Below are 26,237 nucleotides of genomic sequence, written 5' to 3' on the forward strand. Positions count from 1 at the left end.
GGGTGGCTCTGTCAGTGAAGCATCTGACTCTTGACTTTGGCACAGGTCATGATCCCAGGGTCGTGTTATTGAGCCCTGTGTCAGGCTCTGTGCTAAGCATGGAGCCTGTCTATCTGCCCCCCTCCCTCACTCAGGTGCTCTCTCTCTCCAAAAAAGAAATTATTAAAAAATAAATTAAAAAAAAAAAAAAAAAGCATATTCAGCTTTTTCAACAGCTACCTGAAACTTCCTCTAGTATCCACCATACCCTGGAAGGGGGGGGGGGGGGGGGGGGGGTCAGTACTAGTCCTCATTCCTAGGTCAAAAGATCAACTGACAGAGTCCCGAAGTTCAAAAGCACAAAGAGGAAAGCATATATGCAAAAGTCCTCATCAATGAGTACAAGGCTCTTATAATAACAATGTATGCCCAAATGCATATATGTCACATGGCATTTTAAGATATTTGGTGAAAATATTCAAAGACATTTTCAATAACAGAAAGTATGTTACCCTCCCAACCCACCCTCCTCAGAAGAAATCTGCTTATCTGAAGAATCTCAGAACTAAGATCTTATATATCCTTCCAAATAGTCTATGCCTATACAAGCATAAAAATGCTTGGACCCGTTTTTTTTGTTTTTTGTTTTTTTACACAATTGTTGCATGCTATAGTATACTAAATGATGTTTTTCACTTAATATCCAGGAGATGATTGTATATTAAGGCAGAAGCAGATCTAATTTATTCTTTTTAATACTGAATAGTACTTCCTTATACAAATGTATAATACACACACACACACACACACACACATATATATATATATATATATATTTAAGTTTATTTATTTAGTGAGAGTGAGAGAGAGAGAGAGAGAGCAGGAGAGGGGCAGAGAGAGAGCAGGAGAGGGGCAGAGAGAGAGAGGGAGAGAGAGAATCCCAAGCAGGCTCTGCATTATCAGTGCAGAACCCAACATGGGGCTCAAACCCATGAACCGCAAGATCACCACCTGAGCTGAAGTCAAGAGTTGGATGCTCAACAGACTGAGCCACCCAGGCGCCCCAATGTATAACATATTTTAATCGGTCACTTCATGATAAACATTTAGGTTGTTTCCAGTCACTTGTTACTATAAACAACGCTACGGTAAGTAACCTTGTGCACATGTATATATGAAAAATAAATTGCTAAAGTAAAACTGCTGTGAAGGACACGCACATTTTTTAATTTTACATAAGCCTATTTTTCTCCCCAAATAAGTCGTACCCTTTTACAATCTCATTAACAATGTATGAAAATAGCTAACACAGTATCATAACTTTAAGAGAATTTGGAGCTTTCTGATTAGACAGTGAATGACACATTATATATAAGGATGTTACATTGATAAATCATGGCATTACCCAGGGGTCTTTTCTTTCCAAATAAACAACCAAGATTCAGGATTGTTTCTCCTAGTCAGTCCTCTTATTCACATCTTAAGGCCGATCAGTTTCTACAGCAAGACAGGATGGTTTGACAAATAACTGAGTCCTAAAGGAAAACCCTGAACCCACATCTCTTACAATTGGTAATCCAATTTGATCTACCTTTTGTAAATTTCAACAGCATTATTTATTTGCTCTTTGAGAACCTGAAGAATAGATTAGCCCCCATAGTGACACTAGGTTAACTTCTATAAGCCATTTCTCACCATCTCAACACTCACATTTATCATCCCCTTATTTTAACCCTTTATTGTCCAATCCAACTATCAATGAAGTTGATACTTCCCAAGTTGAACAGGAGAATCTTAAGGCTATAGGAATTGGGGAGGGGAGAGATATATAGAAAACTCAAAACAGGGGAACCAGTAAGAGTTAGAAGAATAGATGTTTGTATATTTTGACACCCAAGAACATGCCAATTATCTTGAACAAGTTATTTGACATTACCAAGCTTCAGCTTCCTCATCTGTAAAATGGGAAAAATAATATCCACCTTACTACTGAACCCTGTGGTAAGACCTCCACTAATATTAGTTCTCTTTGCTTCACCTCTAGGTACCAACCTGTCATTCACATCAGTAGCTCCTTCCATAGGTCTAAGTCCAATACTAAAGATCATGTACTTGATAAATATTTCTTAATTGACAGTTCCAGTGAACTTCAGGCTGAGAACTCCTACATCAGGATAGTAATGATGATTAATATTAACTAACATTTACTGCAGGCTTTGTGCTGAGAAGGATTTTACATGCAGTATCTCATTTAATCCTCTTAACTATGATGTATATGCTATTATTTTATTTTATGGGTAACAAAACTGAGGTTTAAAGAACTTAAGTTAAGATTATAGTTAAGTTAAGATTATAAGAGTGGTAAATAAAGGAGCCAGAATTTAAATCTAGGATTGAAATCTTGAAAGCTCATTCTTTTACCCACTACTGAAGACTGCATGATGCTTACTTACCTTTACCTTCCATCCAATTATTTCTAATAATTTTCTTCCTATATCACCACAGTTTAATCAAGTCACTTATGAAAAAACACAAGACTAATTCATAATGAGAGAGTTATCAGTTAGGCACATTTTTTTTTTTTTAACGTTTATTTATTTTTGAGACAGAGAGAGACAGAGCATGAACGGGGGAGGGTCAGAGAGAGAGGGAGACACAGAATCTGAAACAGGCCAGGCTCCGAGCTGTCAGCACAGAGCACGACGCAGGGCTCGAACTCACGGACTGCGAGATCATGACCTGAGCCGAAGTCGGACGCTTAACCGACTGAGCCACCCAGGCGCCCCAGTTAGGCACATTTTTAAAACAATCTTCAAACTACCTAATTCTATCTCCTCTCCTCATACCTCTACTGATTTATATGAATACTTAGCACTGCCATTAAGGAAAAACAAAATCCCGCCAGAGAACAATTTCCTCCAAAAGGGTGCCAAACATACTAATGCTTTCAGAAAGGCAGATATGCACCAGCAAAAAATGTTAGAAATTGCCAAAATCAAGTACAACATGTTCTAAAAACAATAAAGCTAAAGACTCTAAGCTAAAAACATTGAGTATCAAAAAGACTACCTTCAATTCAAGGAAGTTAGCAATCTGAACAGACATACCTACTTACATTTCTGCCTAACATTCCTTTTAAGCCACTATTATGAGTAGTGCTACTGCTACTATCATCAATGACAGAGTAACAAGTTCCTTAACACCGCTGGAAAGCAAGAAAAAAGGCTATCAGCAGGCCAGAAATTGAAGAATTCTGGTGAGATTAAAAAGTTGATGAGAGGGGCGCCTGGGTGGCTCAGTCGGTTAAGCCTCCGACTTCAGCTCAGGTCACGATCTCACAGTATGTGAGTTCGAGCCCCGCGTCGGGCTCTGGGCTGACGGCTCAGAGCCTGGAGCCTGCTTCCGATTCTGTGTCTCCCTCTCTCTCTGCCCCTCCCCGGTTCATGCTCTGTCTCTCTCTGTCTCAAAAACAAATAAACGTTAAAAAAATAAAAATAAATAAAATAAAATAAAATAAAAAAATAAAAAGTTGATGAGAATACACCTAAAACTAGAAGGATATTATATGTCAACTATACTTCAATAAAAAAATAGATTTTAAAAAAAGTTGATGAGATACAGGGACAAAGTCTAAAAAACCTAGTTTAGAACATGCGCACTGATAAATGAGTGAATCTTGATAATACTATGCTAAGTGAAAAGAACCCAGACACAAAATATGTTGTATCACATATTGTATAATCCCATTTATACAAAACGTTAGAACAGACAAGTCCATAGAGACAGAAAATAGGGGCTGTAAAGGGAGAAATGGAAGAGTGTCTACTAATGACACAAGATTTCTTCTGGGGGATTAATGAAAATGTTCTGGAATTAGATAGTCCTGATGATTGTGTAACTTTTTAATATACTAAAATCTACTAAACTGTACACTTAAAGATGAGTTTTATGGTGTGTAAATTATAGTTCCGTGTTTTAACATTTTTTAAAGAAAAATCTTTACTATTAAAAAATAATTCTCCTCACCACCTCAATAAATCAGTCTCTTTCATCCATTTATCCAGGCTTGCATTCTGCATTCCAAGTAACATATTCTGACCACCACTTATGTTCTAAGAAGCACTGTTCTAAGCCGAGACACGACACTGAGCAAGAATCCCTACTCTCCTGGTGGGGATGGAAGGAAGAAGATTCCAATATTTATAGGAAGAACCAACAGACTCAATACTGGATTTCATCATTTGTGGACAGTGGTGAAGAATCAAGGAGGATTCCTAGATTTTTAGTCTCAAGTAGATAGAAGATGGGCCACTTATGGAGATAGGCTTTGGAAGATGGGTTTAGGACATATTACCTTGAGATATCTATCAGACATCCAAATGGATATGTTAGGTAGGCAGTTGTATTTACAAGACTCAGGCTCAGAGGAAAGATCAGACTGAAGGTAACTAATAATTTCAGTATCTTCACTGGTTAGCACAGGGCCAAAAGAGGCACTAGTATATTATTAAATGCATATTTTATAAGTTAAGAAAAGTCCTATAGTAGTAAAGAAAATTGTTCAAGATTTAGCCTAGGGCTTCCCAGACATCTGTAGTCATGGAAACTTTTCTTCCAAATTTTAACATCTTGCTCTTTAACACATTATTAGGGAATATTGTACTTGTATATTAAACTGCTAACTGGGTTGCCTCTCAATGTGAAGCAGGTTCACAACTCTTCAACTTTATAAAGTATAACTTAGTGACTTCATATAAGAACAAGTAGAGGGTTGGGCAATTCACTATTTAATACCCTATAAAATTTTATAATCTAATCCTTGGAAAATAATAAAGCACTTCACACACAAAGGCCAATTAGTTTCTACATCTGTGAAGTGATCTGAGGCATTATCTCAGCTACAGGCAAAGACACTAAAGTTTAATAGCTCGTCTCCGATCACCCTCTGAGCTTTTGAGTCGTATGTAGGCTGCAGTTTCCTTTGCCCAGCACTAAATTCATTACCCCAGTCAGTAAATGGGTAGTGAAACCACAAGAGACTTTAGGAAGTGCCCAGAGTCAAATGTCTGGGTGATTTCTATGCAATAGCAGTGACTCCATTTTCAGAACCCTATACAATGTGCTGCAGTGTTAAAAAGAAGACTCCAAAACTTGCATGTGTAGAACTCAGAATGAATATTGATCTAGCAAATGAGTTGGCAGTAATTCCAAATAACACCGGTATTTCAACCAAAGGTATCTAGGGAGCTTAAACATCATTTCTTTTAGAAAATTTTTCCTAAACTCTCAGGAAAAACTGTCCATTCTCTCTTGTGTCTCACTGTAGCTTAATGCTCCTGCAACACCTTATGTGTGTATTTTTGTGTTTATTCTCTTTTAGATAGTATACTGGAGACGATATCATCAGTTATGCAGAACCATTATGACAATTAAATGAGTGAATACATTTAAAGCACCTTAGTTTTAAGGTAGCTTTACACAGCAAATCCACAACACAGGAACTAACAGCTTTAAAATGTTCAATGAGGGGCGCCTGGGTAGCTCAGTTGATGGAGCAGACGACTCTTGATTTCAGCTCAGGTCATGATCGTGCTGAGTGTGATCCTGCTTAAGAGTCTCTCTCTCTCTCCCTCTGCCCCTCTACCCAGCTCAGGCATATGCACACACACTCTCTCTCCTCTCAAAAAAATAAAAAATAATAAAATAATAAAATGTCCAGTGAATGAATGACTACATGTAAATGCATATTTACATGCAGGTATATGTGTAAGTAAAACACCAATCCTTACTTTATCCCTTAGTCCATTCAGGCTGCTATAACAAAAGACTGAGTGGCTTATAATCAATAAAAGTTTAGTTCTCAGTTTCAGAGGCTGAAAGTTCAACAACAGAGTGACAGCATTGTCAGGTACTGGTGAAGGCCCTCTTCTAAGCTGGTGCCTGCCCACTTCTCACTGCATCTTCTTATGGTGGAAGGGGCTATGGAGCTCTGTGGGGTCTTTTTTTATAAGGGTACTAACCCCAATCACCTTCTAATCACCTCCAAAAGGCCTCACCTCCTAACACCATCATATTGGGCATTAGGAGTTCAACATATAAATTTGGGGGAACACATTCAGGCCACAGCAATTCTACTGCCACACGTATACTAATCCACAAAAAGTCAGCTTAAAACACTACCTCTCATGCTTATTTGTTTACGTTTTTCTTTCTCACACTTGATTACATAAATGTGAGTTACTCAAGAATACGAATCATGTTTTAGTCACCCTTGAATCCCAAGTACCAAACACAGAACCTGGGATACAACAGATTCCTAACAAATGTTTACTTAACATTAAATAATAATGTTGAAGGGGGAGAAAAGCTTGTTCTTATTGCAAAGAGCAAGTTGTTACCAATATTAAAGAAAAAAAACGGATCCATCATCTTTATTTGGCACACCAAATCTGAAAGATTTTAACTGCAGCAAGAGAAGCAGCAGATGGATTGGGGATAGTTCCTAATCCTGATAACCAAAATTTCATTTTCAATCTTGGGCCCTTTGCAGTTCTGCCCTACTTAAACCTTGGTTTAAAAACTGGTCAGTCAGGGGCATCTGGATGGCTCAGTTGGTTAAGCATCTAACTTCAGCTCAGGTAACGATTTCGAGTTTTGTTAGTTCAAGCCCTGTGTTGGGCTCTTCACTGACAGCTCAGAGCCTGGAGCTTCCTTTGGATTCTGTGCCTCCCTCTCTCTCTCTGCCCCTTCCCCTCCTTGTGAGCTCACTCGCTCTCTCTCAAAAATAAATAAATGTTAAAAAAAAAAAAAGAAACTGGGGCACCTGGGTGGCCCAGTCAGTTGAGCATTCAACTCTTGATTTCAGCTCAGGTCATGATCACGGTTGTGGGATCTAGCCCTGCACTGGGCTCGGGCTCTGCACTGACAGCACAGAGCCTGCTTGGGATTCTCTCAACCTCTCCAACTCACGCTCTCTCTCAACATAAATAAATAAACATAAAAAAAAAAAGTAATAAGAAATAAACTGTCAAGACATCTCAGCAATTCTAAGCAAGCTTACTCCTCCCAGTGGGGGGAGAGGAGGCAAGAGGTTGTTTTTATACTTTTTTTATTACTGAAATATAATTGACATACAATGTTATGTTAGGTTCAGGTGTAGAACACATTGATTCAACAATTCTATGTTACTCAATGTTCACCACAAAAGGGGTAGTCACCATCTGTCACCATACATTACAAAATTATTGACTATATTTTCTATGGTGTACTTTTCATCTCTGGAACTTATTTTATATATATTTAATAACTAAGTAAGTTTCCATATCCTCCCATTGCTTAAACTAATTTAATCATACTTTAAAAGCTAAAATGCAAAATAAATAAATAATAAATAAATAAAAGCTCATATGCATTTACTTGTGGTAATAGGATTACTTTTTCTTTTTTTCCAAAGCAAAACAGCAGAATTACTCTGGGATTTAATCCAAAATAGCAACCCACTATAAAGGATTCAATAAAGAATAAAGTCTGCGGTCTTGGCACCAATGGAACAATTTTTTTTTTTTTTTTTTTTTTAAGTAGGCTCCACGCCCAACATGGGGCTCAAACACACAACCCTGAGATCAAGAGTCACCTGCTCTACCGACTGAGTCACCCAGGTGCCCCTTGGAACAATCTTTGTATCAGATACAGATCTCAAGGTAACAATAGGGCAAAGATTCACCTACTATTCCTATAGTCTATCATTTGCCTACAAATACAGAGCAGTAAAGCAAGAGGTATACAATGCAATCAATGACATCGTTTTGTGGTCTAAATGCTGGGAAATTAAATTCTTATGATAAAGCCAACTTGACTAGGAAAAAAAATATGAAATTAAATCAGATACAGCCTACTCCTCCTTATCTCATATACTTTTAACCGAACTTTCTTTTTTCACCAATGTCTAGTCATCCTTAAAGAATTAATCCAGGGATCATCTTCCTCAGGAGGTTTCTCTGATAACCTAGACTGTGTTAAGGAAGCCTTCTCTGTGTTCACACAGGACACTATCACGTGTCTCTATTTTACAATGTACCATGAGTTTCTCAAAGGTATGAACTATTTCTAAGTCAGCACTACATCTCCAGAATCTAGCAGAAGGCTTAGGTTGTAACAGATCTTTAATAAACGTTTTGTTGAGCTAAACTGATAAAAGATTCCAGATCAAAAATGGTAAAGTAAAGCAAGTATTTTGGCATAATCTGCTGAACTCATATCCTGGGCTTACAAAAATAGGTTCAATCATAACGGACATAAGCAGCATAGTACATACTACATTACTACATATGTATAGTGGTATACATATTATGTTTTAAAACATCTTTCTGGTAGTCAGTTAATAAACGCAAGCACAAAATTACAGCTTAAGACTGTAGGACTGAATTTACTCTGACACTGTCAGTTTAAATTTCAGGGATCCTCAATGGGATGGTCCCTTCCAAGGTACTGGAAGCAGTCCTAACAATGTGTTCCCATGGTCGTATATTTTCACAAAACTTGCAAAGGAATGCTAATTGCAACTGGTTAAGACTGCTTTCTCTAACTCCTGCTCCATCTCACTTCCGCCTCGGCTAATGCAGTATTCTGGGCATTTTGCTAAAGGGAGGTTGAGGTGGAGAAGTATGTAGGTTTCACAGGATATGTCTAGTTCTCAATCATTTCCATGCATAATTAAATTACTGCTAGTCTAGGTACAGGAATGACTTCCGGGAATATTCTTACACCCAAGCACTGCCTCATTTGGTGTCATTTACACATTAATGTGCAGGACCACAGTCATCCAGACATGAGCTCCATAGGGTATTGGCAGAGACATAAGAACACTGTACTACACATCAGCTAAGGAAAAAACTTAGTCGAGATATACTGAAATTTGACAACAATCTTAAAATAGTACATGACATTACCAATGAGTTATAGATCTGAAACTCTTGAAAGTTATCAATAATAATAAACACATTTTGATCAGTAATGCTAGAAGGAAATAATCTATTCTCTCTATAGAATAATCTACTCTCTCTACAGAAAACAGTAATCCTATTTTACAAATTGTTGACATAAGAAGTCAAAAAGTATGCAGTCAAAAATGTATACAAAAATATATTAAGGTATATCGGGCAGTTAATTAATAAAAATGTTATTTTTCTATATTTTGTGATATTCATTGACTTGGCTTTATTAAATATGTAATTTATTATGATTTTTTTCTTACTCTAAATATTTACTTTGCTACCTAATTTTGTATTCATTTTCTCCAGAAGGGCTCCCAAATCTCTACCAAATCTCTAGTCTCTACCCATTTTAAGGCTCACTAAAGGTACTGACAGATGGAAAATTAGAAGTTGGCTGATATAACCAATTCTCTCAATTATCCACACATAAACCTACTTAGGTACCTTCTCAAAGAAACTGCCCGTGGCCATCCCTTAAAGAATTAGCATGTCTCCTTTCAAGCACAACTGTACTCTGTACAGTATTCTGTTACTGTATTTACCTAACTGAAAATTATGTTAACTAGTCTGTCTTCCTTTTTGCCATGTGCTTAAGAGCAGGTCCTACACTTCTTATTCATGTAGGTATTTTTTCAGAAGCTACTTTTAATGCAATAAATGATCGATAATTGTTAATCTTTCTAAGAGTTGCTACCCCTTGAACTACTACTATCTTTAGGAAAGTTTATTAAAGCTCTTTCAGTCACTATGTTAGTTGTATCAGATGTTGACTGATTAACCATTGTGGAAGTGAGGAACAGGATTAACTATAAGAATTCACATGAGCTAATTTCTTTAGGATCCTAGGAGGTGAAGTAGTTAATTATCATCTCAGTGCTTTGCTCACCTAAAAGATCATCATAGTTTAAAAAGTACGTTGTCCAGTGGAGAAAAAGGAGCAGCAAGTATGAACAGTAGATCCCCCATAAAAGCTGAGCAACTCACAGGATATCCAACTGGCTCAGCTGGTAGAGCATGTGATTCTTGATCTCAGGGTCCTGAGTTCGAGCCTCACACTGAGCATAGAACCTACTTAAAAAAATAATAAATAACAAAATAAATAAACTAAAATTTATGGGAGGCCTGGCTGGCTCAGTCACAACCCTCACAACTTAGGGTTGTGAGTACAAGCCCCACATTGGGCACTGAACTTACCTTGAAAAACAAACAAAAAAAAACCTGAGCAACTAATTTAGCTAATAGATTCTCCAGGACTATGTAAAGAAGAAGTCTGTCCTTAAATCAAAGAGCTACAAAGAATGGCCTTTGCTCTTACTTTAAAAAGTTAAGGTAACTTCTGGGGTGATGAAAATGTTCTGGGTCTTGAAAACGGTATGGGTTAAAAAAAAAAAGAAAAAAAGAAAAAAAGAAAAGGGTATGGGTTACACAGAGTTTATACACACTTGTCTAAACCTATCAAACTATATACCTCAGATCTGAGCATTTCACTGTTTGTAAATCATACTTCAATAAAACAAAAATAAAGATAAACCTAAAGCAGTGAACGTGAGCCTAAGACATATCTCTGAGCTACATAATATGGAAATATACCTCCCATGATGTTCTTAAACATATAAACAATTATTTTTTTTCTTTACTGACTTTTTTGCCTCTAGTTCAAGTGTTTTGAGCCTCTGACAATCTGAAAGACATTTAAGAACTTTCTCCCTAGAGACATAAGAGACAAAATATTTTGCACATAGGAATTCAGGGAGGTGCTAAAACATGTCCAAAAACCCAGATAAAGAACTCCTGTCCTAATCTGTCTCCTTTATCTCAGGCTATCACAAGAACATTCATGTTCTTGTGAAATTTTCCATGAGCTCCACATTTATTTTTTAATACTAGAGAAGTATTCTTTTGAATAAAACACAGACATTCAGGATGAGTAAGTACAGACCCTTTTTACTCAATGAAAAATAATCTATAGTTTATATCCTACGGTTTATTCTTTATTAAACAGTGACTCTAAAGAAAGCTTTGATCATATTTGTATCATACTTTAAAGTTCAAAATGACAGCACTTATAAGAAATTCAGTGCATTAAGTTAATAGTCTTAAGAAAATAAGGAAGTTCATGGTGATGCCTATAAATACAGATAGGGTCCAGGAAAATGGGAAAATTTTTTTCTTTTATTTCTTGGAGCTGGGGAAAGATATCAGGAACATGAATACAAAACTTATAAATCGTTTCCTCCTATAATTTCAAATGCAATTGACTGGTTTTTGTTTGTTTTTACATAAGCAGAAATCATTCCTGATTTGGAGATAAATTTTAACCAATGAGTAATTGAAGTCAAAGACATTAAAGATTTAAATGAGATTTGCTAAAGCATAACTTCAGAAGCATAACCTGAATAATATGGATTATCAGTGAAGACTGATAATAAATAATACATAAAAGACAGTTCCTTACATACAGCTCAAATTTGTATTAATCTGTTTTCTTGTAAAAATGAGTTATTGAACTGTTAGTTGGAAAAAGGACGTTTAGACTCCTTACCCACTAAGACATCACTGAAACAAAAGCAACTCAAAAAGCACAGAGTAGTTTAACACAGTGACATAATTTCCTTTCACTTACAGACACCACACAACTGTCAACACTTAACAGAATGTGGCAATAAAATGAATTAGAACTTATAAGAAGACTATTTTGAAGAGTGAATTGTTGAAGATGGTAGGCTACAAATACACATTAGCTTCCACTCCCTACTCAAAATGATAATAAAGTGAATTTAAAAAAAAATTATAATTATAATCCTGTAAGAACAGAATGAAAGAGAAGACAACAATAAAAATTTTAAGATTATAAAGTAGATGAAGAAATAACTGAATTAACATACCTAAGGAAACTTAACCCTAAACTTAGAAGCTACCCAATTTATACCATAGATCCCACAAAAGGTTCAGGAATTAAATAAGTAGGATACTCTGGAAGTGGGAGTGAAGATAGAGCAAGACTTTCACAGTCTAAGAAATTACACACCCAGCTTCCCTCTGCAATATACACAGTGGGCATCTGTACAACCCCCCTCCTGAGAAAAGATTAGGGTTACCTACAAAAGGACAAAACAGAGACGGTGTCTAGCTTGGGAGATAAGGCACACTTGGAGGCAAATGTACCATACCTAACATTGAGAGATTAGATGAGTGTGAAAAATCAACATCGAGACCTCTATAGCCCCCAACCTCCAGCTCCTTCAGGATACCAAAAACCTTGCAGCCAGGATAATAATCTCCAAGCAATGTAAGTGATGGATCACTAAATTCTACATCTGAAACCGTTTACCATATATGCTAACTAGAATTTAAATAAAAATTTGAAAAAAAAAAAAAAGCAAACACCAGAAGAGCTCTTGCTGGCAAATCTGACCACACCATGTAAAAAGGCCTAAAAAGATTCATACCAGGAGTTCTTCAAAGAAACAGCCTAGCCATATCACCTTTCAGCAAAGACCACAGTTAACATGCCCTTCACACACAAGCACACAGATTCCAATTCGATTTTCAATTGTCCTACATGTAAATAAAAGCAGAAAGCAAAGGAGTTACCAGGCATTTGCAGGGAGCCTCTAACATGAAAGAAGACACTAAAACAGAAAAAAGCAACCTGGAGAATAAAAGATGCAGAAGAATAAAAATGACCCATTCCAAAAAGAACTATATAATACTGATAGGAAAAAAATATTGCTTCATGAAATAAGAACAGGATACTATATAAAAAAGAGAAACTAGGGTCCCTGGGTGGCTCACAAAAGACAGATGGCCAACAAGCACATGAAAAAGTGCTCAAGGTCACTAATCATCAGGGAAATGCAAATCAAAACCATAGTGAGATAATCATCTGATATCTGTCTGAATGGCTATTATCAAAAAGACAAGAAACAACAAGTATTGGTGAGGATGTGGAGAAAAGAGAACGCGTGCTCACTGTTGGTAGAATGTAAACTGCTACAGCCACTGTGGAAAACAGTATGAAAGTTCCTCAAAAAATTAACAATAGGGGCGCCTGCATGGCTCAGCCAGTTAAGCGTCTGACTCTTGGTGTCTGCTCAGGTCATGATCTCACGGTTTGTGAGTTCAAGTCTTGCATCAGGCTCCATACTCACAGTGCGGAACCTGCTTGGGATTCTCTCTCTCTCCCTTTCTCTCTGCCACTTCCTTGCCTGTGCTCTCCCTCTTTCTCAAAATAAATAAATAAACTTAAAAAAAAAAAAATAGAACTACCATATGAGCCAGCAATTCCACTACTTACTAAGTATTCACCCAAGGGGGAACGCATGAAACCAACAAGATATATGCACCCTTATGTTTCCTAAAGCATTATTTAGCATATCCAAGATATGGAAACAACCTAAGTGTTGTTCAAAGGAAACATGGATAAAGAACATTGGCAGGGGCACCTGCGTGGCTCAGTTGGTTGAGCATCCAACTCTTGATTCAGGTTCAGGTCAGGATTCCAGGGTCGTGGTATCAACTTCTGCATCCTGCTTTGCACTGAGCACAGAGCCTGCTTAAAATTCTCTCTTTCCCTCTGCCCCTCTCCCCTGCCTATGCTCTCTCTCTTTAAAATAAAAATAAAAAATTTTTAATAGGTAATACAAACTCACACGAATACTACTCAGCCATAAAAAAAGAATAAAATCTTACCATTTGCCACAACATGGATGGGCCTATAGGGTATTACGCTAAGTGAAATAAGTCAGAGAAAGGCAAATACTGCATAATTTCATTTGCTTGTGGAATCTAAAAACCAAAACACAACAAAATCCAAACACATAGATACAGAGAACAGATTGGTGGTTGCCAAGGGGAGGGAGCTTGGGGCAAGTGCAAAATGGGTGAAGGGGATCAAAAAATTACAAAGTTCATTCCACTTATAAAATAAGTAAGTCACAGGCACATAATATACAGCATAAGAAATAGAGTCAATAATACTGTATCATACTTTGATGACACTAGACTCACAGTGGTGATCATTTTGCAATGTACACAAATGTTGAATCATTCTGCTACACACATGAAACTAATGTAATACTATATGTCAATTACACTTCAATAAAAAAAGAAAAATAATTCAATAATTAATGCCTAGAAATGAAAAAAATTAAGTAACACTATAAATTAGAGATAAGAAATTAAAACAATCAGGTAAAAGAGTTCAAATGGCTGTATTCTGAAGCAGGAAAAAAGAGGTTGTTTTTATAACAAGCCTTAGAGAACTATTTAACTCTAAATCATGTACATGTAGAATACCAACAAAAATAAATTTTTAAAAGTATAAAAGCTTAATTAAAAAACAGTGTGAATGTTTATTAAAATTTGGCAATAAAATAGACTATTTACAGAAATGTCAATAAACTGTTCTATCTTTAGAGACTGAGCCCGGGGGGCTCAGTCGGTTAAGCATTCGACTTCAGCCCAGGTCATAAGCTCACAGTTTGTGAGTTCAAGCCCTACGTAAGGCTCTGTGCTGCCAGCTCGGAGCCTGGAGCCTGCTTCAGATTCTGTCTCCCTCTCTCTCTGCCCCTCCCTAGCTCACGCTCACTCTCTCTGTCAAAAATAAACTTTAAAAAATAAAATAAAATAAAATAAAATAAAAGCGTACTGTGCAATATATCTATGACTCATAATATTTCCAGTACACCACAAATCAGTAAGCCAAAATCACCTATACATGTGGAGACTTCTCATCCTAATGGTTCATTAGCTGGTGGCTGCTTAGCTATTATCAAATTGTTTCAAAAACATTCATTCACCTTAGAAACTGCCAGATTCAATCAATTTGATATACCAATGGTCCCTGAGAAAGCCTAAAGCTATGAATGAAATACGTACAGAGTTGAGATCTGTTAAAGCAGCATGCAGCACAGAGTAGTGGGAGGATGCTGGCTGCCAACTACAGTCCTACAGCCCTGGAGTAACACTGTGCCTCCACTACTTAGTGAGACACGTAGACTTAGTCACTTAACCTCTCTAGAGCCTTATTTGCCTCATCTACAAAATGGAGACAGCATTATGCTGCAGTCATTTCAAGAATTAGAAACCAGAGAATAAAAAACACTAATGCAATACCGGACACAAGGATCGACAAAAGCCATCTACCATTACTGTTTAACTTGGGGCATTATCTATTTCACATGGAATAGTGGAAACCTTGATTTTTGCAGTTGGCTATCCTGGAATCCTGTATTTGGCTTGTACTAGTTATGTGACTTTAGGTAAGCTACTTAATCATTATGATTACAAAAAAGAGAAATCACGGGGGGCCTGGGTGGCTCAGTCGGTAAAGAATCGACTTCGGCTCAGGTCATGATCTTGTGGTTGGTTCTTAAGTTCGAGCCGCACGTTGAGCCCCATGTCGGGCTCTGTGCTGATAGCTTGGAGCCTGGAGCCTGCTTTAGATTCTGTGTCTCCTCCTCTCTCTCTCAAAAATAAATGAACATTAAAAAAATTTTTAAAAGAGAGAGAAATTGTATCACCTACCATGTAAGATGGTTCTGAAAACTAAATGATATGTATAGAAAGGTAAAGAACCACTGGTGCATAGTCAGCTCTCCATAACTGACACCAGTTAAATATAGCCATACTATCTCTTTATCCCTTATAGCAAAGGCCCTTCCACAGACATAAGCTTAAGTTACATCTACATATTGTACATTTTAAATAAGCAATTGTAAAAAGAGTAAGTAATCATGTAATGTCAAAAAATACAACTAAAATAACAAGAGACTTGGAATTCTTGGTGTAATCAAATCTCACTAGGATTTGTTTACACAAATAACAGAGTGGCCTTAGAAAATCACAAGATCCCAGAGTCTTAACTGGTTTGTCTAAAAATAAGAGGGTGAACTGGAATCTTTTCCAACCCTAAAACTGTAAATTATTTACCCAGAGATTTGATCTCATTCTCACCAATTCCACAAGTCACCAGAAATCTCAGACACCATGAAGACTGCATATTGTTAAACATAAAACTGTTCTTTTTATAAATAAGAAAAAAAGGCACAAAAGTACAATGACTTTGCCCAACTTAAATTCTGTACTGTCACCACCTAATTTCTAAGTCCTGCCTCTCAGAGCCTGACATACAGGGGCCTATACAGGCTCTAGACATACTGTTTTAGAGTACATCTGCAGATCACAAGAACAACTGAATTCTTCTTCTTTTTTTTAATATTTTTTAAAACATTTATTTTTGAGAGAGAGAGCACAAACAGAAGAGGGACAGAGAGAAAAGGGAACAGATGATCCCAAGCGGGCTCCACGCTGACAGCAGAGAGCCCGATGCAGGGCTCAAACTCACAAACCACGAGATCATGACCTGAGCCAAAATTGGAAGCTTAAACAAATGAGCCATCCAGGTGTCCCAAGAATAACTGAATTCTTCTACAGACGAATGCAGATAAAATATTTCTTTTCTTCAAGACTGTTTCATTCTCCCTTTCTGTTGAGAAGCAAGGGTTTCCATTTTTCAGCTCACCAATGGTTTAACCATGAGCTTATGGCACCCAAGCACAGGATAATCAATCCTCTAAATGAAAGCTAACAAGAACAGCTATCATTACCAGGGTGATGTCAGGAAAGCCCCTATGAAAATAATACAGATGCGGTCAAACCTGGGAACACAAGGCAGAGAAACAGCTATATAAAACTCCAGGAATGGTACATTAAAAAAAAAAAAAAAGTCCCTTTAATCCTAATACTGCAAAAATGACATTTTGCACTATCTGGAATTCAGCAATGCTCCCCAGTACCTGCAGCAGGCTTTAACTATAGCCATAGCCACTGAAAACTAAGAAAGGTTAACATAAACAAAAGAAAACCATCAAAGAGGAGGAAAAGAAAAAAATGTATAAAATTGTAAAAATCCTCCCTTGCTGTCCCGTTTCTTTTTGAACTAAGTGAAATGTAAGTATCAGAACTACCATAAGAAAAAGGAACAAATTCATTAAGGTTAGAAGTGTTTCTCATATATACAAATATACAAAGTATTTACTGATAAAATGATAAAGTGTTCTGAGTTGTCATATCATATCACTTACTCATGCTTGTAACAGTTGACCTGTAAATGCTCAAAACTATAAACATTTCATCAGATTCAACAGCAATTGGACACTACTATTTACTTATATTTTGGAGAAAAAACTCTCTACCTTGAAATAATCCAGAGAGGAAAACCCTGGCAGAGATCTCTATCAGACTCCATAAGAAAAGCAACAAATATGTTAAAAGGAATAGGTGAAAAGCAGCTTCAAATCCATCTCCAGAATCTGTACGTCATTTTTACAGCTCCAAGTATGCCACCTGCCTCCCAAACATGTTCATTATTTGCTATCTACATTAAAATATCAGAAAGATAACTAAGAAATAAGAAATCCAATTAAATATTTCATTTTGTAAAATCTCCCTTTAGGGACTATAATCCATACAGATCTTGGAGAAAATTAATATTTTCCTAAGAAGTCATCAATATTTTAAAACTTAATTTTGTGACTTTGTTGATCAATGTGTTTAACATACTACTTTTCCCTTTTAAAATTAAAGAGGAAAAAGATTGATGGCAATGGAAGCAAGCACCCTAACTATATCATTAGAAATAAAGGAGACAGATTTTTTGGCAGAATCTTTATCATTAACTTGTTTACTTGGTATTAATATGAAAAGCCCAAGAAGCCAAGAAGTTTTCTTGACATTACTCTCAGTGGTGCAATGGTGGTGGGATACAGGGAAAGGGGCACTCTCACTCACTGCTACTGGAACACAATTCACAGTGGCAGGTAGGAAACATGTGCCTGGCATATACCAATCCTGAAAAAGGGGTAAGACAACAAGGTCTCTACAAAATTGTGAGATAAACATCCAACAAATAGGTGTTCCAAACCTTTCTGTGCACCTACTTATATTTCCCAAGAAGTCTCTTAAAGGTCAAAATTAGAGCAGAGTAAAAGGAATCACTAAGACCTCCACCTACCACCATGAAAATACTTGAAAATGTCTTTGATTTTTTAAAAAATTTTTGTTACTGAGTGTGTAATACATACGAGGCACTATACTAGGTGGTAGAGATTTAAATACAGCTTTTGAAATTGCTGTTACCTTTAAGGAGGTCACGCATTCTGATGAAAAAGAAAGGCCAGAAAACTGATAAGTACAGTTGTTTTTGATAAGGGCTATAATATGGAATCTGAAATGTTATCCAATAAATTGTAAAGGGGTCACAAGTCAGGGGAAAAGAGTTGGCTCTTCAACTGAAGAAATAAGGGTGGGAAGAAGGGCAGTCCAGCCAGAAGAACAGGAATAGCACTTACAAAGGCAGGCAGACAAGGGAGGAATGTATGTTGAAAGAAATGCAAATAAAATGGCTGGGCTCCATGGGGGAGAGCATGGCAGGAAGGCACAAATGAGGCTGGAGTGGTAAGCAAACACCACATCACAGAGGCTCTCTATGCCTTGGGATTTTGCCAACCACTGCCAGCACACTCCAATCTCTACCTGAAAAGTCCAAGTGAACTGCAAGAAAAAAGTGGTCCAAAGAATTCCAGCCACTCCCTTTCCCTATTAAAAAATGCAGGGGCGCCTGGGTGGCGCAGTCGGTTAAGCGTCCGACTTCAGCCAGGTCACGATCTCGCGGTCTGTGAGTTCGAGCCCCGCGTCAGGCTCTGGGCTGATGGCTCGGAGCCTGGAGCCTGTTTCCGATTCTGTGTCTCCCTCTCTCTCTGCCCCTCCCCCGTTCATGCTCTGTCTCTCTCTGTCCCAAAAATAAATAAAAAACGTTGAAAAAAAAATTTTTTTTAAAATGCAGTGCTACAGCAGAGTAATTACGGCAGCAGTGGCAAAATCAAGTAGGGAAGGAACCCACATCCATCCACTAGAAACAGCCTCTACCTAAAAATACAGAAGCACACATCTACACAATTCCTGCTGTTCCGTATGTATGAACACAATGGATACATCCTGTGACTTTTATAAACACGGAATGCAACTATTTCATTCCTATATCCAAAAGGGTTGTATAGTCAATGAAACATCAATAATCTTTAACCTTCGTTAGCCAGTGGACTTAAAATGAGTTAAAAACAACTCTTGAGGAGTATATCCACATGACATACTGGTCTTCAAAGATACTTGAGGCCAGAGACCACATCTTATTTATTTCTGACCCCCTACCTTTCTCCTTCCACCACCAGCAAACACTTTGCTTTAGACACAGAAGGCGTCCAAGTAAATATTTATTGTATTATGCAATAATACCATTCATTTGTAACACAGCTAAATAAAATTTGGAATGCAGAAAGCGTTTATATACTGGGTTTGGGAACTTCATAAGCAAGGATAATAACAGTGTTTGTACAGGACTCTCTGGTTTATGAAAACTTACATATACACTCTCTCTTTCAATTCTCAAATTTACCCAATAGACTAGGCATTCCTTTCCACCCAGTAGACAGAGGAAACAGAAGCTAAGAAATTAAGTGATGTGCCCAAGGTCACATGGCTGGTGACAGAACAAAGACTCTGAAACTCAGGTCTCCTCACTCATTAACTACTACTGTTTCCATGACAACCTTTAGTCAATAAAAAAAATTGTATACACACACACACACACACACACACACACACACACACACACGACATACTTGCCAAGCAATATACTAACATTCTGAGAAATAAAACAGTGAACAAACACTATGAAACTTACAGTCCAGAAGGGGGGAAGGGGACCTTAACTAATAATTTAAATAATCACAAGTATGCAAAGACAACCAAGGGACCTAACCTTCTTAGAGAGTACAATGAAATAAATATAGGAACCACTGCAATGGGATGGGATTTTACTGGGGGGAGGGGGGTGTCTAATGTGCAAGTAGGAATTATAGCCAAGAAGCAGGGTATGGGGATGAATGGACAGAAAATTACTAGGAGGAAATATCAGGGTTAGGAGGGTTCTGGCTAAACCGACCTAAGGGGATTCTTGCTGAAGACAAGCCAGGACGATCAAACATCACCTGAGGGACAGTGGAGGATAAGGAAGCTAAATCAGATATTGAGGCTGCAGGAAGGGGGTGTCTGGTTAAACTGACCAAGCAAGGTTCTTGCTAAAACTAGACTTTAAGGAAGTGCACAGATGAGCCTAGGAGAAGGTTCAAGAGCCTAAGTTTGGTCAAGAATAGAAACTGTCAGGGCCTCACAGATTCTCTTAAGAACAGAGGTAGTATTATAGTGAATCCGAAGGATTTTTCTTCTTTACCTTATTTTGAATCATTTAACGCAATATACAGGCATTATCCACTTACTATTATTATCCAAAGCTTCTTAAACTTGAATGTGCTTTTCACCTAGGGAATCTTAAAATGCATTCTAATTCAAGGCTTCGGGCCTGAAATCTTGCATTTCTAACATGCTCCTAGGTGATGCCAAAGCTCCACACTTTAAGGGTACAAAGCAGACTTATCAAGAATTATAATTATATAGAGATTTGGATCTCCTCAGTCCTGGGGGGGGGGGGGGTGTCTTCTGTCACCAAAGAGCCAACAGCAGCCTTTCTTCCCAATGGTAATACAAAATGATAGTGGTACTTTTTTTTCTAAATATTGAATGGCATTAAAAAAAAAAAAAGGTATGGGCACCTGGGTGGCTCAGTCAGTTGAGCATCTGACTTCAGGTCATGATCTCACGGCTTGTGGGTTCGAGCCCCACGTCAGGCTCTGTGCTGACAGCTCAGGGCCTAGAGCCTGCTTTGGATTCTGTGTGTGTCTCTCTGCTCCTCCCCTGCTCACACTGTCTCTCTCTCAAAAATAAAATAAAAGATTTAAAAAAAAATTTTTTTTAAAAGGTAAAGGTATCTCTAGAACCTACAGTTATCACTAAACAATGTAGTCCCAACACCCAAACTATGTTCCCACTTAAGCAAAAGCTAAAATCAATACCTCTCAATTGAGGTACATTTTGGTTCCAAATGTTTAGCAACTTGTAACTGTACTTTTTGGATAGTTGGCTGTAACTGTAGTTTGAAAAAAAAAAAAAAAAAGAAAGAAAGAAAGAAACAAAACTTTCATTTTGGTTCTTGATGTTTGTCATTTCCCAAATTACAAACTGACAAGGTTGGGGAGCACCTGGGTGGCTCAGTCAGTTAAATGTCTGACTCTTGGTTTCAGCTCAGGTCATGATCTCACAGTTTCATGAGTTCGAGCCCCACATTTGGCTCTGCACTGGCAGCATGGAGCCTGCTAAGGATTCTCTCCCTCTCCCTCTCTCTCTGCCCCTCTCCGCTCATGCTGTCTCTTTCTCTCTCAAAATAAATAAATAAACTTAAAAAAGAAATTAAAAAAAAAAAAAACCCCTCCAGCAATTGCACTACTAGGTATTTATCCAGAGGATGCAGATATGCTGTTTCAAAGGGGCATATGCACCCCAATGTTTATAGCAGCACTATTGACAATACCCAAAGTATGGAAAGAGCCCAAATGTCCATCAACTGATGAATCGATAAAGAAGATATGGTATATATCATATGCAATGGAATATTACTTGGCAATCAAAAAGAATGAAACTTGCCATTGGCAACAATATGGATGGAACTGGAGTGTATTACGCTAAGTGAAATAAGTTAGAAAAAGACAAATATATGACTTTACTCATATGTGGAATTTAAGATACAAAACAGACAAACATAAGGGAAGGGAAGCAAAAATAATATAAAAACAGGGAGGGGACAAAATATAAGAGACTTAAATACAGAGAACAAACTGAGGGTTGCTGGAAGGGTTTGGGGTGGGGAGATGGGCTAAATGGGTAAGGGGCATCAAAGAGGACATTTGTTCAGATGAGCACTGGGTGTTATATGTAGGGGATGAATCACTGGATTCTACTTCTGAAATCATCATTGCACTATATGGTAACTAACTTGAATGTAAGTTTTAAAAAATTAAAAAAAAATAACTGAGAAGGTTGGGGCGCTTGGCTGGCTCAGTCAGTACAGTAAGCAACTCCTGATTTCAGGGTTGGGAGTTGCAGCCCCATGTTGAGGGCAGAGTTTACTTAAAAACAAACAAACAAACAAAAAAAACCTGACAAAGTCGGTGAAGGATCGATTAAAGAATTAAATAGGCTGACTGATAAAGACCCTTTGGGAGTTAACCATAGGCTAGAGACCTAAGCATCAGTCCTCAAAACAATGCTATGTTCCAGTTGAGAGAACTCAGTTTTGACAAATCAGTTTGTTGTTCACGGATTCAAAAGTGAAATTTCTAAGAGTTGAAAACAAAAGGGCCAGCTAAATATTTGGCAGGATGTGGGGAAGAGTTAGGAACAAGGCATATGTGAGTAAAAACTATAACCACAGGGAGTTTTTAAACAAAAAGCTATTTCAGTAGTTAAATCTAATGCTACAGGGCACTAATTAATAAACAGACTCTCTACAGAGCAGAAAGGCCATGCTGCTGCTCATCTGCCTGAAACATGATCTAGGCACCAAGATACTGGAAAATGTGCCATAAAAGGTTTTTACTTCTATTGCTTCCACTTAACTATTCCATATTTACAGTGAGTATTAAGAAAGTATTTTAAGTTATTCCATCACCTATTTCTACAAAGAAACATACACAAAAAATATTCCTCTAATAGCCAATACTACAACTATTGAACTATTCCCATCAAATTTCAATTTGAGAACAAAAGGATTTAGGCTGAAAGATAAAATAGTAGCAATAAAAGAAAATCCAACCTTTCCTTTATAAATAGTAATTATAAGGCTACTTGGCTATGAGGTAAACTATTACCCAAATATTTGCTTACCTTCAATCAAACCCCTGCTTTTAAGCTCTAACTGCAGAAAATCGTAGTACTGATACATGTGATTAGAAACCTACAGAAATTGGCTAGGATTTAAGTAATCAGAAATGATGAAGATGCTTACAAAAAATAATAACGGCTACCAGCAGTCATAACACTGCTGAGTTATTGATAATGAACTGCTGCACTTAACTACAATTTATTGAGCTAGGCTTTTTCCATTCGGTATCTCTAATCCTCCCAACATGTCTGAGGTATTGATCCTAAACACAGGATTCATAGGGAAAAAATTAGATTACTGTCACACTCACACCATACCCAGTGGAGTCTGAGACTGCCTTCAACCATGATATGGTGGAAGCAGGGGCCCACACATGCTCAGATGACATGCGCAGGCCCAAGCCACAAGAAGGGTGGCCAGGAAGAGTTGGGTTAGGAGAATGGCTATACACAGCGGTTTGAGCAAATACGTATGTTGAGGATTATGGGAGCCTAGTTTCTCACTAACAAAGAAGGAAGTGAAAAATATGTAAAGGGAGAAGGCTAGAAGGAACCCTGTGCTACTTGGCTCAGCATTGCAGGTATTAGAGTTAATGTACTTGATATACACAGATAGAAAAAAATATATGCACATGTAAATGTGTGTGGATATGTTATTTTCTAGCACAGTCCAATGAGAAGGTCTGGGAGCAGCAACGCATCTGAACCAACAAGCATATCTATCACCCACATTCTGTTTTCTAAATACTATTTTTCAATGAACAGAACCTACACCTTTAGAGAAATAACCATTTCCAGGGCCAGGGCAGAGAAAGTGTAGGATAAATCTGGAACATTTGGTTGTGCCAGAAAGTTAGGTAGTGCTCACAAAAAGACAGAGACAAGTCAAAGGGACACAAAAGCCAGCCTGAATAGGACTCCCACTAGCCAAAACTGAGACAATATGATTCTTGATTTAGGCTCAGTTCATGATCTCATGGTTCATGAGATCGAGCCCCATGTCAGGCTCTGCACTACCAGTGCAGAGCCTGCTTGGGATTCTCTTTCCCCCCACCCCCACTCTCTGACTCAAAAATAAATACATAAGCTTAAAATTTAAAACAAAAAACAAAGACGGATCTGGGGAAGGGGGCAGGGAGAAAAAAGAGAAGGAAGACAGAGATGGACACATAAACACAGCTATAACCCTGGGTCTCCTTTCCTAAATTTCTATTCTTTACATTGAAGTTACTTCACATAATGCTTAATAAAAATTTCCTTCCTGTCTCTATCTATCTCTTTGTTTCTGCCTATACAGAAACATCTGGTTTATACTCATTCACATCCCTAAACCACCTTTCCTACAGACTTCCATTTTAAAGTTAACTACAAGTGTTTGTTTCAACTCTGTTTCAACCAAGTAGCCCTACATTAGGAAATAAGGCCTTAGTCTTTTTCAAGTTAAATATTTCTGTAAAATTTCACTGGTCAGAAGAGACTAGCAATTCCAAAATGCAAGAAATATAGAGAATACTCAGTATTTTCAGTGAACACACTTTGAGTGAACGTTAAGAGCTCTGATCCTAAATTTCCCTGAATTTTATATGCATAAAATGCCAAGAGAGGAAAAACCCTAAGAGGGATGTATTTTGATTTAACCCATGCCAATAATCAGGCCAATAACCTAAAGTTGGTGATTTTGCCACTTTACCAAAAAGAGGTTGAGTAAGCTATGTTACTTATAGATCTCATCTAGCTCCAAGATTCTACAGCTTTTCGGACAAACCTGAAAATGGACAATTCACAAGCAAATTCATGTCTCTATGACGTTTCCTCTGACTGAAATCTTCCACTTCCCCTTCCCCTTTCAGAAAACCCTTGTTATATATTCCATCACTTCTTTCACAAAGCTTTCTTCCAGCCCAAATCGGACAAATTGCTCCATATTCTTTAGACCCCCATGTACTGCATCTATTACAGATGACGATTTATAAGCGATCGATCACTCTGGAGTCCCACATTGTCCACAATGCTTAGCACACAGCAGGTGCTGACAATGTTTAAAGATTTGAGTCTATTAAGTTAAATTAGGTTCCTGTGAAGTTTCTCTATGTATCAGTTGGGAATTTAGCTTATTAAAGATTCCCAAAGGCCAGTCTGCAGCACACCCAAAGCTTTGTCCCAATCTTATCTACACATGCTGTACAAATTTATTCTGTGCATCTGCACAAAAACTACAAAAGGTATCACTGCTGCTGATTATCTGGACACCCTTTGGGTATTACCTAATCTACCTCATCTCCCCATCCCAAAACCTCTTTACCCTGCTTTACTTTGTTTCCTGGCACTTACGTCCTCCTACCATGTGGTATAATTTACTGATATTCAGTGTTTATGGTCACTTACCAAAACATAAACTGAACTAATACAGGAATCTTTTACTGTTTTGTTCATAAATGATACCCAGTGCCTACATCAGTGCCTGGCACAATAAATTATTTTTTTAAACAATAATTCTTTCCTTCTGTCTTAAAGCCCTTGGGAATTATGAGTCAGCATCCTCATTAACTAACATATCTCACATTGCCCTTACTTCCTCAGACACAACCATTTACAGTAGCCTTCCAAGTAAGCTTCTAAGAACTAGAGAAAAATGTGTGTATACACACACACACACACTTTTTTTTTTTTTTTTTAAGTAGGCTCCATGCCCAGCATGGAGCCCAACGTGGGCTTGAACTCTCAACCCTGAGATCAAGACCTGAGTTGAGATCAAGAGTCAGAGGCTTAGCCAACTGAGCCACCCAGATGCCCAGAAAATACTTATATTTAACTCCTAAACAGCAACTCTTAATTTCTCTGATCAACTCCTGGTGGAGAAATAATATTCAGGAAGCTATACCAAATAACATATAGATGAAATAACCAAAACTTTGTTCTTTCATTTCTGAGAATAATTATTTATATCTATGAGATCTTCAATTTAGCGTTGGAACTACTAGTGGACAAAAACCAAAACCAAAAGTGTTGGATTAACTTTTTTGGATTGTCAAACACAATCCAATGTTGGGAATATATTAACTGCTACATGAGACCTGACTGAAAAATTGTACCCCAAATAGTACAAACCCTCTAATGTGCCATATATTTACATACATCAGTTATGGCAAGACTTTTCTTATGTAACTAATATGCTTCAGAATAAACTTATCCACTTCATTTCTGTAACTATTACATACTGAGCATTGTATAAATAGGATACTATTCTAGGTGTATTCAGAAAATACCACCAAAACTTTCTCCATCCCTAGTTTCAGCCAAATATGGTTTTTCCCTGCCTCAACCAATTTAGCTCAGAGTTCCAAGAGACACAAGTCCATTAGCAGCAGTTACAGACATCATCTACATTGCTATTTTGAAGACAGCTTTTAATTCTTGAAGAAATCAAAC

The 26,237-nt window shown here is 37.5% G+C and overlaps 1 protein-coding gene across 4 annotated transcripts in view; it reads right to left on the minus strand.

Moving 5' to 3' along the window:
• MOB1B (MOB kinase activator 1B) overlaps positions 1-26,237 on the minus strand; it is a 53,675-nt gene that overhangs the window by 25,585 nt on the left and 1,853 nt on the right. Inside the window, exon 1 of one of the 4 annotated variants that reach the window (XM_058722331.1) lies at positions 9,957-10,048. The exons of 1 other annotated variant lie outside the window; for it this stretch is intronic. In XM_058722331.1, the coding sequence (XP_058578314.1) occupies positions 9,957-9,988 (32 nt within the window). In that variant the 5' untranslated portion in view covers positions 9,989-10,048. Of the gene's footprint in view, positions 1-2,031; positions 2,154-9,956; positions 10,049-26,237 lie in introns of those variants that run through there. 2 more of the 4 variants (XM_058722333.1, XM_058722330.1) reach the window with 2 other exon arrangements.

The sequence above is a fragment of the Neofelis nebulosa genome, chromosome 3 (assembly GCF_028018385.1).
Source record: "Neofelis nebulosa isolate mNeoNeb1 chromosome 3, mNeoNeb1.pri, whole genome shotgun sequence".
Classification (NCBI taxonomy): Eukaryota; Metazoa; Chordata; class Mammalia; order Carnivora; family Felidae; genus Neofelis; species Neofelis nebulosa.